This window comes from Crocuta crocuta, unplaced genomic scaffold (genome assembly GCF_008692635.1).
Source record: "Crocuta crocuta isolate KB4526 unplaced genomic scaffold, BGI_CrCroc_1.0 scaffold127, whole genome shotgun sequence".
In the NCBI taxonomy this organism is placed as follows: domain Eukaryota; kingdom Metazoa; phylum Chordata; class Mammalia; order Carnivora; family Hyaenidae; genus Crocuta; species Crocuta crocuta.
Genome location: NW_027532008.1, coordinates 1,409,501 through 1,426,429, shown reverse-complemented (window position 1 = coordinate 1,426,429; position 16,929 = coordinate 1,409,501). Strand labels below are relative to the sequence as shown.

Sequence of the window (16,929 nt, the reverse complement as noted above, 5' to 3'; positions counted from 1 at the left end):
TTCACTTTGTCTTCAGTAGTGTAATCTTAGGATTGATTCGCCAATGGGCTATAAATCCTAGGAGGTAGGCTCCACAGCTGGTTTTGTGCACTAGTGGATGGATCCCCAATAATACCTGGCTCTTATATTTGGTACCCAAAAATATCTGTTGAACAAATGGGGTGCAAGAATATCTAATAATGTTGTTTTTGTAACACTTATTATGTGCCTGGCACTCTTTACTCCAGTCCTCTTAATCTCCACCACAGCCCTCTGAGAGAGGTGGTGCGATGAACCTCATTTTATAGACGAGGAAAATGAGGTTGAAAGAGCTTAAGTGACTTGATCAAGGTCACTTTTCATTAGTGCAAGGAGGTGGGATTCACATCCAGGTCCTTCTGATTCCAAAGCGGCAAAGGGTGAGGAGATGACCCTGGCCAGGGTAGGGGTGCACCCAAGCCCGCCAAGCATCCCTAGGGAGGAGTGGATAGCTTTCCCGGCTCAGCTCCAAACCGGTGGTGCAGCGCCCGCCCCCGGTCGCGGGCGCAGTCTGGCGGNCCTGGCCCCGGGGCTCTGCGCCCAGGGCGCACGGCGGGGAGGGACGCGGCACCGGCCTCCCGGCCGCCATGGAGCCGTCCCCCTCCGCTGACGCCGAGCTGCAGACCCCGCTCCACGCCAACTCTTCGGACGCCTTCCCCAGCGCCTTCCCCAGCGCCGGCGCCAATGCGTCGGGGCCGCCGGGCGCCCGGAGCGCCTCGTCCCTCGCGCTGGCTATCGCCATCACCGCGCTCTACTCGGCCGTGTGCGCCGTGGGGCTGCTGGGCAACGTGCTGGTCATGTTCGGCATCGTCCGGTGAGTCCGCTGCGGTCTGGCGCCCCGGGGATGACGGTGGGGGCCGGGGACCGGCCCCCCGACCTCGGACCCGGGGCTCCCCGGGTCCCCCCTGCACTTCCTGCAGGGGAAGCCTGGGGCGCAGCTAGGAGACCGCTTCCATTGAGAGATGGACGCTGGAGTGTGTGTGTGTGTGTGTGTGTGTGTGCGCGCGCGCGCACGCGTGCGTGTGACTAAATAACATTCGATCATTTTTGAGCATCCCCCTGCTTGTGCATTAGGCTATGTGGATAGTTTGGCGACAGTTAGTGGTCTGTCAGTTTATGAGTAGGTGATTCTGTGTTCCTGACAGTACAATTGGATTCAATGTTTGGACCTCTAAAAACCCCGCGGGGGTGGGCTTCTGGGGAGACAGCTGTCTGTGCAGGTGAGGGGACAGGGGAGTGCTTGTGTATCTGCACCATGCAGTGGGCGCACTTACCAAATCCCATGTGATGACCTCTCTTGGGGTTCCTGCGTTGGTGTATGCTTGTCCCACACTGTCAGTTGGTATGAGACTGTGACTGTGTGACTGTTGTTTCTTGTCAAATCCTTGAAACCCAAGGGGGAGGAGAGCATCCGGAGTGGCTTCAGACCTTTGCGTTTGTGCCCCTGTGTATGTGTTTGCAGATGGAGAGGCTGTGGCTCCTGGGTGCAGTGGGCAGCAGCTGCGGGCCAGCCAGGCAGTAAAAGGCTTCCCTCCTCAGCTGGCCATCTGGTCTCCAGGTCTGGGTGCCATTCAGTGAAGCCTCAGCTCCTCACAAATGCCCTGTCTCACTCTCTCCTCTCCTCTGACGGGCATTTCTTTCTGCTAGAGGCAGCGGTGGTTTGTTTGGGCGGGAGTGGAGCTGTGCTTTCGCCTCCGGAAGACAAGTTCTCTTCTTGGTATCTATGTAGCGTGCTGGGACTTTCTCAGAGAATCTAAAACATCATCGGCTTGCCTGGAAGCAGCCTCCTGACCCAGTTATGCCAGCTCAGACACGGGCAAAGAAGGATAGAAAGGAACCTCCTATCCTTATAACAACAAAGATGCCCTTGTATTTACTGTTAGTTGGAAATGGGTCATCCATGCTGGTTGGCTGACAGCACAGCCCTAAACCTCTCTGGGCTGTGGTGCCACCCAGCAGGGCAGAGGGCAGATTCTGGACTCAGAGGTTGGGAATGTGAACTGTGGTCTCAGCCCAGTCACTGATGCCCATCACAGAGGGCACCCCAGTCCCCCTGTCCCACACTGTCCGCCCCATCTGTCTCATTTTCCCTGTCTGAAGAATGGAGACCCGATCTCCTTGGTTGGGAGTCTGAATTCCAGAGTATGGGGTCTCTGCAGGAGAGGGCGGCGGGTGTTGGAGCGGCGGATGGGTGTGTGGGTGTTGAAGGAGCTTTGGCATTGATTATCTCTGGGGGAATCTTTGCTCAGCCAGGAAGAGTGGAGGGCGCAGGAATCTCCTGTGCTTTCAGTGACTCATTACCAGCGACACTGGGAAAACTCCCCCAAGCCCAGCAGGACTGGTCTTTGCTGTGTGTTTTTGTTCGTGATTCTTCTCACTTTGTCTAAACCTCACAGGCTTTAGAGTGGGGCCAACCTGAGTGTTAATCCCAGCTCTGCCGTGAACTGGCTCTGTGACTTGGGAAAATCACTTAGCCTCTTTGAGCCTCAGTTTCTTCATCTATAGAATGGGGTAATAATAGAACCTTCTTCACCAGGGTTTTTGTGAAGTGTCAGTGAGCAAACATATGAAATGCAGCTGGCCTGGTGCCTGGACCCAATACATGGAAGCTGTCTGTGTGAAGAAGAGAAGGAATTTTACAGATTCTTCAGAATCTAGTGCCTTTTAAAGAAGGAGGCACTTGTCCTAAGGTGGGCCTGAGGGTAGCTAAGATTCTGAGTTCCAGGTGCCTGGCACACACGCTCTCTGGGGAGCTCTCGGTGCTGAAGTCTGGGAAGAGCCCTGTCAGTGTGCTCAGTGCCATTCCCAGCCTCTTCTCCAGGGGCTCCGGATGTTGGGCTGATGAGCACAGCTCCCCCCTACCCATGAGTCAGGGGAAGGTCTCTCACTTCTGAGGGTCCCCTCAAGGTATATACTCTGGGCTCAGCCTGCTAGGGCTGCTCCCAAGCAGCCTTCCCCAAATCCCATCATCAAATGCATCCTGCAAGCCACAAAGAAGACCCCCATCATGTTGCTAAGACGTTTCCTGGGCCAGTCATCTATGTGATCGCTATCTCTGGGTCTGAATGATTTAATCCTCACCTACAAGCCTGTGACATAGGCATCAGAATCCTCAGTATGATCACCTCCATTTTACAGACATGGAATCTGTAGCTCAGAGAGAGGCAGGATGCCTCGTTCTCCTAAGTTCCCACGGCTAGCTCCAGACCTGGAGCTAAAACCCTGGTCTTGTGACTCCAAGTCTAGAACTTTTTCCAGAGTTGCCTCGGGTAGAGGATAGTCAAAGAATTTAACAGAAGGAGGGGGCAGAATTCCCTCCTCTTGTCCTAGAATCACCAGAGAACATGGAGATAAAAAGATTGTGATCCTACACATTATTTGGCCAGCGTATTTTACGGTGCTGTCCTTGGGGGGAGGGGTGATGATGGGGCTGGCACTTAATTCTCCCCCACCGATGGAGAGGCGCAGGGGGGGGCAGCTGCCTGGGGCTCTGCTTCTGCTGGCAAAGCCCTGAGAGCAATGGAGAGAAGGGAGCCCAGGCTGAAGAGAGGCCCCTGATCTGTCTGGTTTCCTGGCACCCCATGCAGGCCTTGGCACAACCGAGTGAGTTAGTTGATGGGTTGAATGAATGAATGGTCGAAGGAATGGATTCTGCCTGCCGGTCCTGAACTCGGCAGTGGAGGGCAGGGGTGGGTTTCCGAGGGAAGATCCAGATAAACCCTTGTGGTGGGAAAATGGGTTGGCACAGTGGCAGAGGTGGGGCTCTGAAGCCGGACATACCTAAGATCAAATCCCAAGTTCAAAGCCACTTACCTGCTGTGTATTTGGGCTACGGACTTTACCTCTCTGGAGCTCATTTCTTCTGCTGTAAAGTGGGAATAACAGCAATGTGTCCGGGGTTGTGGTGAGGATTAACATGTTGTAGCTGAGCCATTTACTGCTTTTGAGAAAAGGGATTGTCTGTATGCGAAGGAATGAAAAGAATTAACTCATTCAAGAAAATTCTGTGGTACACTGTGCTAGATGCTGAGATACAATGGTGAGGAAAGTACACCATCCCTGCCCTCACGGTGGGAGAAATGACAGTCATCTGCTAGCCATCTAACAGCCTTGTGTTTGTAGCAGGCGATGAAACAGTAGGTGGGGGCTTTGGGAGCCCCTGATGTGTGTCTCCGAGGAGCTGAAGTAGTAAGCTCCTCTGAGGAGGGAGTAATAAGTAAGAAACAGAGAGGGGCTCCTGGGTGGCTCAGACGACTGAGCGTCCGACTTTAGCTCAGGTCATGGTCTCACAGTTCATGAGTTGGAGCCCTGAGGTGGGCTCTCTGCTATCAGCCTGTCAGCACAGAGCCTGCTTCGGATCCTCTGTCCCCCTTTCTCTCTGCCCCTCCCCTACTTGCACGCTCTGCTCATGCTCTCTCTCTCTCTCAAAAAATAACTAAAACATTAAAAAAAAAAAAAAAAGAGGGGCGCCTCGGTGGCGCAGTCGGCTAAGTGTCCGACTTCAGCTCAGGTCATGATCTCATGGTTCGTGGGTTTGAGCCCCACGTCAGGCTCTGTGCTGGCAGCTCAGAACCTGGAGCCTGTTTTGGATTCTGTGTCTCCCTCTCTCTCTGACCCTCCCCTGTTCATGCTGTCTCTCTCTCAGAAATAAATAAAAACATTAAAAAAAAAAAAGAAAGAAAGAAAGAAAGAGAGGAGCCCCTGACGAGAAGCTGGACTTGGATGAGGGGCTGAGAAAAAAGACTCAGAATCCCACATCACGAAGCACCCTCCAGCCCCACCTCCCCTATACTCTGACCTCTCCTTACATCACGCACTCACTGTTGGAGAAGCCCACTCATCCTTCCACACGCACGAGAGGGGCATCTGGGAATTGGGCTCTTAGCAAACGGCCTGTGCTTCCTGAGGCTTCTGTGAAATACGAGCAGGATTTGGGGGGACATCGGGTCCCCAGGCAGAGCGTCGCCCCTTAGTCCTGTAGTGTGAGTTCAGCCAGTATGGTGGCCCTGTAGGCCCTCAGAGCAGTCACCCAGCAACCCCTCTTTCTAGGTGGTCAGAGCCCTGAGCAGGGCTGGGATCCAGGAGTTCCCACCAGTGGCTCACTGGGGAGGGCCGAATGTGAGGGGCTTAGCAGCTCCCCATCTCTGACAGGTGACCCCATCGATCTGCCCTCTGCACGGCCCAGGACTTCCTGGTGCGCCTGCCCCAGAATCCAGGCAGGAGAATGGAGTCGATGCTTTTCCACGTGGCCTCCTGTCTGTTCTGCAGCCTGCCCTGTCTCCTTGCCCGTACCTCGCCCGGATCCTGGTTTCAGCGGGTTTGTACCCTGCTGTGTCCCTGACCTCCCATATCTCCCCCACCCTGCCCCTTGCATGTAACCAGCCCAGCCTGCCTCTTCGTGACTGTTTCGGGCCCTGTGCTTCTCTGCCACTTGGTCTCGCCCTCGGCCCCTGCCTCTTCTGACGACTCCTGTATCAAGTGCGGGCTCTGCCACCTACTAAGGTCTTTAGTGAATTGGATTGCCATTCTGCTCCTCGGTTTCTTCTTTTACAAGATGTGGATCATAGTATCTGACTCATAAACACTTTTTTCCTAAAGATGACAAGGTCATGTTGGTAAAGCCTCATGTCTTCCCTCCCATCCTAACTGCAGCGCAGAGCAGGGAAAGGAGGCTGGGCCAGGCATAATGGACTGGGGTGGGGCTGTGACAGGTGAATGGCTTCTGGCTGTCCCCTCTTTCTACTATTGAGGTGCCAGGGGCTGCTGGGATAGGTGCTGAAGTGTCATCTTTGCAGGATTGGGAGCTCTGAGTCCCCATCTTGTTTTTTTTTTTTTTTAATTTTTTTTTTTAATGTTTTATTTATTTCTAGGAGAGAGAGAGAGAGACAGCGTGAGCAGGGGAGGGTCAGAGAGAGAGGGAATCACAGACTCTGAAACAGGCTCCAGGCTCTGAGCTGACAGTCAACACAGAGCCCGACGCGGGGCTCGAACCCACGAACCGCGAGATCATGACCTAAGTGAAAGTCGGACGCTTAACCGACTAAGCCACTCAGGCGCCCCCCCATCTTGTTTTTGGAGGCCCTTGCCTTCTTGTCTCCCTCCCCTGTCTTGCCTGGATTGGGGTCCGTGACCCCAGGGCTCCTAGGCCAGGGGAGTTGGTGCGAGGAGATGCAGTGCAGTGGTAGAGGTCACAGCTGCAGATCAGGTGATGCCAGGTCTCCATCCCAGCCTGACCGTGTCCTGGTGGTGTGGCTTTCGGCAAACAGCTTGCCCTCCCTGAGCCTCAGTTCTGCATTTTGAAGCTGGGGCAATCAGGGTAGGTTTTGGGGAGGATTAGATGAGTTCATGCATGTAAAGGCCGCAGCACAGCACCTGGCACACAGTAGGCCCTCAGCGTGTGCCGGGTGCTATGATTAACCAGCACCCCTGCAGCTGCTCCAGGCGGGCAGAGCGTGGCTGTGGTGCCTGATTACTTATGTTTTCCATCCTGGGCCCTTTCCTGCTTCCTGAATTGTCAGCTCATTTACTCTTACAGCAAGCATTGGCTGATGCTGACCCCTGCCAGGCCTATCCAGCCTTAGCTCCCATGGCCCAGACCCTCAGCTTAAGCTTCAGCCTGGCCTCTGGCTTCTAACACAGCACCCTCACCCCTTAGTTATAGCTCCAGGGATAATCACATCTTCCTGGAGCTGTGGGGAGTCCAGGGCAAGCCCCTGACTCAGCCAGAGGAGGTACTGCGGGTGCTGAGTGGTGCTGAGTCGTGAAGGAACAGCGGCAGTTGGCTACTTGGAGAGGTGGGGGCAGAGCATTCCAGGCAGAGGGAACAGCATGAGCAAAGAGAGGTTTGCAGGATGACGGCGAGCTGCAGAGGGCAGGGAAGCTCACCCTGGTTGAGCTGATTATCAGGAGCCAGTGGGGTCTGTGAAGGCGGAGAGGCTGCCGGGACCAAGGCAAGATACGTCCTGCAGGTAGATGTCGTCCTCAGCACGGCTGAGCCCCGGAACCAGTGATGAATCCACCCTCTCTGGTCTCTGCCTTCCACGATTCCCAGTGTTGTAGGAATGTTCAAGGAACTCCCTGGACCAGCCCCAAGTAATTGGAGGGAGTCGCTCTGGTAGGGACCATCTGAGGAGAGGCCTGGAGACAGGCCGGCGTTAGGGGCCAGAGACTGCAGGTTTGGACAGTGGGAGCCGAGGCTGTATGGGTGCTCAGGTTCATGGGAAGGGGACCATAGTGGGAAATGCGGGAGCTTTGAGTCACAGGTCATGGGGAAGAGGACTTCAGGGTGATCTGTGCAGAATGGTGTTCAAGAGGACGGACTGGGTGTGGAGGGGCATGGGTCAGGATGGAGGCCAAGGGCCTCCGTGCAGGGAAACCCCAGAGGCTGGCCCAGGGCGACGGGACAGAGCTGTGGGGCCTTGGATGGGTCACCTAAACCGTGGCGTCAGTTGTCCCCTTTCTAAAATGGAGTGCTGTCAGACCGTCAAGAAGGCAGGAGGCTGGGCCAGGCGAGTCCTAGAGAGGCCATGGGGAAGGCAAGCGACTGCCCCGGCTGGTGTTGCCACTGCTCCTCCCAGCCTGGCCCCCAGCTGCCCCTTCCCCAGCTCTGGGGTCTGTTCCCTGGGCAGCGTGTGACTCACAGACACACTGGGGTGGGCTCAGAGTCACCAAGGGCACCACGAAGCCTCTCCCGAGCCCTGCTGTGTGCCAGAGGTTTCTCCACACTGCATGCCAGCCCTGCGGTGGGGGCTGTAGAGTCTCACTCACAGATGAGGACCGGGAGCTTCAGAGGCAGCAGGTGCCTCTCACAGCCCGAGAGGCGCAGACCCAGGCCTTTCTGACTCCAGTCCCACTCCGTGTCCACTCTGCCACCGTTGTCCAGGAGACAGACACATGGAGCGAGAGCTGGTGACATCTAGTTAGAGAAAGGGAGGAACCGGCAGATCGCTGCCTGCAAATCTCCGAGGCCTCTGCGTGGGCTGACAGCGGTTGACATCAGAGTGCCGTTTACTAAGCGAGTGAGCATAGCAGTATATGCACAACCTCTCTCAGTTTTCTCATCTGTGAAACGGGAGTAAGCATTAGACCTTCACAGGGCAGTTTTGAGAAGTTTATGAGGCATGGTGTGGAGGACTTCAGTATACAAGCAGGCATTTGGCAAGTTTTCAGTAAACATTTTCCATCATGTCTGTTTCAAAGGCTTGCTTCTCATTAATTCCACCAGCATTTATTGAGCCCCAGAGGAACCAGAATTATTAGGTAGATCTTATAGGGAAGTTTTATTAGCTCAATAATAGAAATTATCTTTTGCTGTAAGGGCAACACAGTAGTTATTTCAGAAAACATGGGGAAGTTTAAGTAGAGACGTCATTACCCCTAATCTCACTACAAAGAGAAAAGCTTTGTTATTTTGGTCTATTTCCTTCCCATTTCTCCCTCTTTCTCTCTGTCTCTCTCTCTGCCTCTGTGTGTAATGACATCAGGATCACAGTACTGGAATAGAGATCATGTTATATACAGTATTTCATAAGCTGCCTTTTCACTTGACATTATATCATGAGCATGTTGTCAAGTTATCAAACATTCTTTGAAAACATGATTTTTTGATGGCTGCATTGTATGAATGCGTTCTATTTGAGGGGGGGAGTTTCTGTTATTTCCAATATTATTCCAATCTAAACAATGCATCTGTGAACATTCTCGAACACTTATATTTGTGCACACCTCTTATTATTTCTACAAGGAATTTTATAACAGTCAAAACTCTTCAAGAAGGTATGGGCTGCTGTGTAATGTAGGGAGCTTCCCATCTCTGAAGGAATGCAAGAGGGTGCTGGAAAACCACTGGGCAGAGGCATGGCACTGGGGATTTGGGTGGAGAAGAGATAAACGTAACTTTAGGCTCCTCTTCCCACAGCTGAGATTTAGAGCTGCTGTGATCTCAGATTCTCCTTCTCCCCTTCCTGGCAGATGATGCCTGGGAGCTGTGCAAGGGCAAGGCGTGATTTCATTACCCTCGGAGTCCTGGGACCTTTAAATCCAATTGGCTACCCAGAACATCATAACATGAACAGGAAGAGGGATAATCGTGGGCTTGAGCAGAAAGCCTGGCTTAAATTAGCAATTTACCATCACACAGGCTGCAGCAGCCCTATTACCAGCTGGGGGATACGGGGTGGGATGGGGCGTCTGGGTTGGGTTCTATTGATTTATAGCTCCCAGTGCAGCTGCAGAAATCAACAGCTTTGTCTCTGGCCAAGGTGGGTGTGCACAGAAAGAATCTTGTCTTCTGAAGCTCTCTGAGTCTTGATAAATTGAAAGAACTCAAACTTCAAAGTCCTGTGAGGTCAAAAAGCCCTGTCCAATAAATACAACGCAGGGAGGGGTGGAGATGCCCCCCGCCTTCTCCCCTGCAGAGGTAACCTTTTTACCAAGGCTTAGAGCTTTGAATCATGGATGATGATTCTCTTTACTGAACATTTATTTTGTGCCTGGCAATCTGCTTAGAGACATACATACATTATCCCATTTCATCCCCCAGACCCATATGAGGTGAGTTTGCTGGCCCCATTTATAGATGAAGAAACTTGAGGCACAGAGAAATTCTATAACCTGCTCAAAGTGCTGGAGTCAGATTGAACTTAAGTCATTCTGATGTCAGAGCCCACACTCTTCACCATTGCCCTATCTCCTGACGCCTATGTGTCAAGTTCAGCCCCTCTGATTTAAAAATGAGGGAACCAGGGTGCCTGAGTGGCTCAGTCAGTTAAGCCACTGACTCTTGATTTTGGCTCAGGTCATGATTTCATGATTGGTGAGATCGAGCCCTGCACTGGGCTCTGTGCTATCAGTGCTGAGCCTACTTGGGGTTCTCTTTCCCCCTTTCTTTATCCCTCCTCCACTCATGCTTGCTCTCTCTCTCTCAAAATAAACATTTAAGAAAAATTTAAAAATAAAAAGGAGGGAACCGAGGCTTGAGAGGTTCAGTGTCTCTTGAGTTAGTGGTCAAGGCAGGACCAGAACTTGACTTTCCTAACCGCTTGTCCCTTCTTGTATCTCTTTCCACACTCGGGGTTACCTGGGCTAAGGGAGAGCCAAAGGATATCTAGAAATAGCTGGACCCAGGAGCAAGGGGAGTGGGTTCCCATTCAGGGCAGCCTGGCCTGGGGGCCACTGACATCTCACAGGCCCGAAGAAGTCCAGGATTCCTGGGGCCGAGCCAGCAGCTGGCAAGGTGGCCGCATCCTTCAGGTGCAGAGACTGAGGTTCAAACCCAGGTCTGCTTCCTGCTGGCCGTCTACTCTTGGGCTCACCTCACTGAGCCTGTTTTCTCATCTGTGAAATGGGGATGATGGAAAATCACATGCATCACAGGGTTGTGGCAGACGTACATTCAGCAGCCCCTCCTCGTACCGGGCACGGTTCTATGGGCTGGGCATGTAGCAGTGATCAAGACAAAATCCCTACCCTCATGAAGCTGACAGTCTAGTGGGGGAGAAGATAGACAACGCGTAAGTCGATGTAAGGCCAAGGCTATAGGCAATGAAGCCAAGTAAGACGGGCCTGGGGACGGAGCTGCAGTTGTGTCTGGTGAGGCTGGGGCAGAGGAGACAACTAAGCAGAGGCCTGTCGCTGGGAGGAAGTGTTTTGGGGCAGAGGGAACAGTGAAGGTGAAGGTTAAGGGAGATGATGTATGGCCCTGGCTCAGGGCCTGGCCCGGAACAGGAAGTTGTTGGTGATAATGATGTCTTCTGGCTGGTTTCCCAGCTCTTGGGAACCTGGGATGAGGATTAAGCCGAGGGAGAAAAACTGCCTCGCCCGGCCCAGATGCCCCTGCTGGACAGATGGAGATGATCTGTTTCCCTTGGTTACAAAAACTCATACTCCTGGAGTGCTGGGAAAGCCCCACATCTAGTGATTTTCCATTCCTCCCTGGGAGAGGCCAGGCAGGGCAGTGAAGCCCAGCACATGGCCGGAGGGCTGTGCTGCTGGGAGGGGCAAGTAGTCCTAAGACACGCCCCTCACCTGCTCAGGCCTCATCATCCCAGATAAGAGAGGGTTCAGTGGCAAAGCAAAGCACGGCATATTGACTCCACAGGGCTTCACACCAGAAATAGCACTGCTGACCTTTCTCAGGTGCTGACAAGGTGGCCACCTTTGTGCTGAGTGCCTCCTGTATATTACCTCCTTTAATCCTCCTGACTCTATGAGGTTGGTACCATGTTTCTCTCCATTTGACAGATGAGGGCACTGAGGCTCAGAGATGACACTTCACTTGCCCAGGGGCCACAGTTGGCCGATGGCAATCAGCCTTTGAACTGGGGCCCTCTTGACTCCCAGAGCCTGCGTGCACCAAGAGACCATAAAGCAATGGCTGAGAAGAAGGTTGAATTCATGACACCCTCTGATTCCAGCTGTGGAAAACGACTTGTATGCCGCTGGGGTTTAGGAGAGGCCGTGGAGCAGGGTAGACTGAGTTGTAAAGTTATTAAAATGATAAATTGTTGATAGATAAAACACGGGTGAAATTCTGTGTGTCGGGCAGAGGGATATGTCATAAGCAGTGTACAGCATGGTCTAAGGTCTAGAGGTGGGAAACCTGGGCATTTTGGAACATCTGATTTTGGATCCTGGTTCTGTCCACTCTGAACTCCTCAATAAGCACCTCTCCTCTGTGGGTCAGTTTCCTTCCGTGAACAAAGTGGGAATGTATAGGTACGTACTTCCCATGGTGCGTGTGAGTCAAAGGAGAGAACGGATGTGGAGTGCTCTGCACAGGGCCTGCCTTGCCCATTGTCCTCAAAGAGTGTCCCTTGGGGGCTGGGGACAGGTTAGGCAAACTGTATTATCCCTGTATCACCCACACAGTGGTCACTAAGGATGACAAACTTGTGCACGATATTTTTACATGAATTGTGGGACATTTATTTGGCGACAGAAGGACTCAGAATAATTCAAGGATCCGCCAAATACGACTCTGGCAAAAAACGAACATGTGCTTTAGCAACAAAACAAGGCTTCATACAGGGGACCTTGTAAACTCTCCATCTCTCCAACAGTTTCATGGTGGCGGGTGTCATTTCCCTTTTCTGGTGAGGAAAGTGTGTGGCTGCCCGCATCAGCCTTAGCCTAGAGCATGGGCTTTCAGGAATGGATCAGACATGGTCCTACCAGAAAAAGGAACTGGTAAGATATATTTCAAGCAATTGGCTTATGCACTGTGGGGTCTGGCTGGGCAAGTCTGAAATTTGCCAGCTGGAAACTCTCTGGCAACAACTGATGCTGTAGTCAACACGCAGAGTTTCTTCTTCCCCTGGGAAGCCTCAGTTTTGCTCTTAAGGTTGACCCTCATTACCAAGGGTAACTTCCTTAAAGTCAGCTGATTGTGGATATTAACCACATCTACAGAATACCTTCACTGCAACACCTAAATTAGTGTTTGATTAAATAACTGGGTACTATAGCCCAGTCAAGGTGATGCATAAAACTAATCATCACAGAATCAGACCCCGGCTTGAGTCCTGGTATTACAACCCGTAGGCTGTGTGACCTTGGGCAAGTTTCTCTGCCTCTCTGAGCCTCAGTCCCCTTGTCTGCCAAATGCAGTGCTAGTGCTCACCACAGTGAGGGTGAAATGCGACAATGTAAATCAAGTGCCTTTGTCTGTGCCTGTCGCATAGAATGAGGGGAGACACACATGGTCATGAAACAGTATTTTCTAGGTGTAATGTGGTGTTTGCCTTCCCTTTTACACTCGTTGCTCCCAGAGGTGGGAACTGTGTCCCGTTCATCTTCTGTTCTATTTCGTAGCTCAATCCCTGGTCCGAAGGAGGCATCACTAAGTATCTACTAAGTATCTAGTTGACACTTTGTTAATGAGATTCTGTCTATGGAGTAGTTGGGATCTATAATAAAAATCCTCAAACTACAAGACAAGAGGGAAGATGTGTGGGAGCCTCAGGCCTCTCCTCTCTAGAGTAACACTTTGCTTCTCGGCTTCGTAAATCCCTCCCCCAGGCCAACAGACCCCCCTCCTCTGTGTTCCCACAGTGTCCTATGTTCCCCATCCGCACATACTTTTCCACACACTTGATTGCAGATCTCTCCCTTTCTCTTCAGACGGGCAGGTGAGGGGCAGGGGGAGTAGCCTTTGTTCAGAGCTGGAGCCCCAGCCTCGGGTCTGACCCTCGGGCAGCATGTCAGTAGGGGTTTGTAGGAGGGACATGTCCTATTTCCAGAGACCCATGGGCTGACATGCCACACTTGAGGGTTTGCTTTCTCGGGGCCTCTGGTGTGTCTGGCTGCCCCATTCCATGGTCCAGCCATTCAGAAGCCAGAAGTAGAGCTGAGGTGATGGAGAGGAGCTTCTCTTCCCTGGCTTCCGTGGGCATCCTGTGGTCTTAGACTGAAACGCACAAGGTGTCTGCTCCATTTATTGCTGAGCTTGACCTGACCTCCCTGCCCCCCAATTCATGTTCAACTCAGGGTCCTTTATTTCCATATTCCAGCCTTTAATCTTCTCCCGTGACATGCCTTGTTATAATTAACCACTTTCCTTCCTCAGGCTTTGCCAAAACTGAGACAGCTAATTAATTTCTGGCCACTTTCCACTCCTGTTAAATGGTGGTGCCCAACCCGGCTTGTTTTGTCAGTGGGAAGAGCAACCACCCTTTGTCTGCAAACACGGGCAGCCCCAACTGGACCCTGGCTGGCTGGCAGATGCTTTATTGAAGCTATTTATTCCCCACGGTGGGAAGAGCCTTTGTGATCACTGCTGTGCCTGTGCCTTGTGTTTTCTTGTTTATAAAACAAAGAGACTGAACTTGACAAACTGAGAAAGGAAGGTGGAATAGAGGTTAAGCTACTGGGTTCTGGAGTCAGAGGGAGCCAAACCCCGCCACGCCTAGCTGTGGGACTTGTGGTGGGTTTCTTCACCCCTCTGAGCCTCACCTGTAGGATGGGGAGAACGCTCACCTCCTGTGCAGATTCAGTGGGATAAGAACACACTTGTGGCACTTATTTAGCAGCACAACCAGTACATAGTAAGTGCTCGGTAAATACTCCTGATGGGCGGGGGGTTCAGCGGGGGAAGAACTTTTGTTGGGAGAACTGGGGAGCAGAGCAATTTTAACAGACATTGATTGCTTCTGTGTTTGAGGCCACGGCTGGCAAGATGATTAACCACTCTGTATTTATTTCTCAGGGGTGCTGTAACAAATGACCATAAACTGGGTGGCTTAAAACAACAGAAATATGTCCTTCACAGTTCAGGAGGCCAGAAGCATGAAGTCAAGGATGGCATGCTCCCTTCGAAGGCTCCCGGGAAGGACCCCTCCTTGCCTGGCTCTGGGGGGGTTGCTGGCGATCCCCGGCACCCCGTAGGCTTGTACCGGTAGCTCTCCAGTGGTTGCATGTTTTCACATGGCTTTGTTCCCTCTGTGTGTGTCTCTGTGTTTCCTCTTAGAGGGATACCAGTCACATTGGATTTAGGGCCCACTCTGATCTAGTACGACCTCAACTTAATTATATTTGCAAAGACCCTATTTCCAGATAAGTTCACATCTGAAGTTCCAAGTGCACATGAATTTGTGGGGGGGGGGCACCGATTCAACCCAGTATACTCCCCGAGTCTCGTTTTCCTCCCATGTGTAAGGATGATAATGGTAGCGATTGCGTAGGGTTGTTGGAGGAATTAAACGAGGTAAGCTATGTAATGTCATGATAGAACTCAATAGAATATGTCCAGCCGTGTAAGCACTGAGTCAGTGTAGCTCCGTGATAGAGATGGTGAAAATGATGATGGGGAGGGGGACGGTTCCATCCATGGACGTCCCCTACACTGGCTAATCATTGGACACAGGGACCTAGAATGTGGGCACCTAGTAGGAGCCGACGCCGTCATCAGGAATGCTGAAGCCTTGGCCGGGAGCCCCCCTTTCCCTTTGGCCTCAGCCACCTAGAGCCTTCATCTGAGAGTTAGCTGCTAGGAGGACAGCTCGGTAGCAAAGAAAGAACTTGGCTTCTCAGGAGTTAGGAGAATGACATTCTACGTAACCTCGTGCAACTGTCTTTTCCTCTCCTGGGCTCAGTTTCCCAATCTGTGAAGTGGGAGAGGAGATTAGAACTCAGTGTTACAGATCAGGGCCTCTTCCAGTGCTGAAGTTCCGGCACAGGGCTCTATGTCTCCCTAAAATGGTGACAGGTTACCAAAGGGCAGCACAAGAGTCAGGAGGAGCCCAGGCCCCCCAGGGCAGCTCAACAGGTATCATTCTGAGCCCTTTACCCTTGTCTGGACAAGAGAAACCACGATGATAGGAGTATGCCAAGGAGTGTGCTGAGGACATCATAGGCATGAACTCACTCGGTACCCACCACACCCTCATGAGGTAGGATCATTGTACCCAGTTCGCAGAAGAGCAGACTGAGGCTCAGGAGAAGTTAGAACTTGCCCAGGGTTGTACAGTTAGTTAGAGACAGCTGAGGCTTAAGTCTAGGTGTGTGTAGTGCCAAAGGCCGTGCTTCTCTCTGGGCCGCACCTTTGCTGCCTTAGTTTTCTAGGGATGCCCTAACAAATTAACACGGGCTCAAAGCCACAGAAGTGTATTCTGTCGCAGTTCTAGAGGCCAGGAATTCACGGGGTGTCTGCAGGGCCGCGCTTTCTCCGAAGGCGCTTGGGGAGAGTCCTTGCTTGCCTCCTCCAGCTTCCGGTGGCTCCAGGCCTGCGCTGTGGCTGCATCACTCCAGCCTCTGCTTCTGTCTTCACCAGGCCTTCTCCTCTTCTCCCTCTGCATCTTTTACAAGGACACCTGTCATTGGCGTTAGGCACCCCCCCACCCCCAAGAATCCAGCATGGTCTCATCTCAAGATCCTTAATTATACCTGCAAGTGAAGTCGGTACATTCACAGGTCCTAAGGGTTGGGACATGGAATTGTATTCCTTGGGGCCACCATTCCACCCACTACAGTTATTAAAGGCTTGGTGGTGATGGTATCCCGGCTGAGCCCCTGGCCCACAGTGTAGGTGTGCAGGGGGCAGGGAATTTCTGGAGCAGTTCAGAAGGAGAAGGAGATGAACAGAGTTGTGAGCCGAAGAGACCCACCGGGGGCATGTGTGATGGGGGCTGCAACCTAAGCCGATGTCCCACCGGCAGAGATGAGTGAGGTAGCATCTGGGCGGGGGCAGAATGCAGCCAGTCACGGGGCAGGGGCCTGGACACCTGTCCACAGAGGCCAGCCCTGCTGGCTGGGGCACATGTCCACATTAATGGATTTGAGGTCTAGATCCCACAGAAAATGGATTTGGCTCCACTTACTTGCTTGGAAAGATGGGAGGAGGCCAGGCCTGAGCACCATCTGTGTGCCTGCCACGTGGCTTACCTTCATCGTCTTTGGCCCTCCATTAACGCATTTAAAAAGTATCCTATTTACTCAGATAATCATACTCAGGAACGTACCTGAGGGCTCCAGGTATGGCCATGTGGTGCTGAGTACTCAGGTAACCAACCAGCCATGACAGCTCACATGGACTGAGCACTTCCTTGTATTAACTCTGATCTCACCACAGCTGGATGAGGTGTGTGCTGTTAATACCTCCGATTTTCCAACACACAGAAGGGAGAAGGGTTAGTTTTAGATTCTGTGATTTCGTGAGCAGAACCAGAAAAAATAGTGCTGGGTGAGAAAAAGGCAGTCCTTACTTCCAATAAAGAGAGAGAGAACTTCCTTACCCTGTGAGTTGTCCCAGCCGTGGGCTGGATTGTGTCTGCAGGTGGTGAGTTCCCTGTCTCTGGGCACACTCAAGCAGAAACTTCAAGGCCATTTGTCTGGAGTGCCTTAGAAGGAACGCCCTCACTGTAAAGATTCCTTCTAGCTCTGAAATTCTAGGAATTTTTTTTTTTTTTTTTTTTTTAC

At 52.2% G+C, this 16,929-nt stretch overlaps 1 protein-coding gene across 1 annotated transcript in view; it reads left to right on the top strand.

Annotated features, from left to right (window-relative positions):
• The first annotated feature begins 605 nt into the window (after positions 1–605).
• Positions 606–16,929, top strand: part of OPRD1 (opioid receptor delta 1) — a 33,673-nt gene continuing 17,349 nt past the window's right edge. The window contains exon 1 of the mRNA XM_077775511.1: positions 606–832. Within this exon, the coding sequence (XP_077631637.1) occupies positions 606–832 (227 nt within the window). The remainder of the gene's footprint in view (positions 833–16,929) is intronic.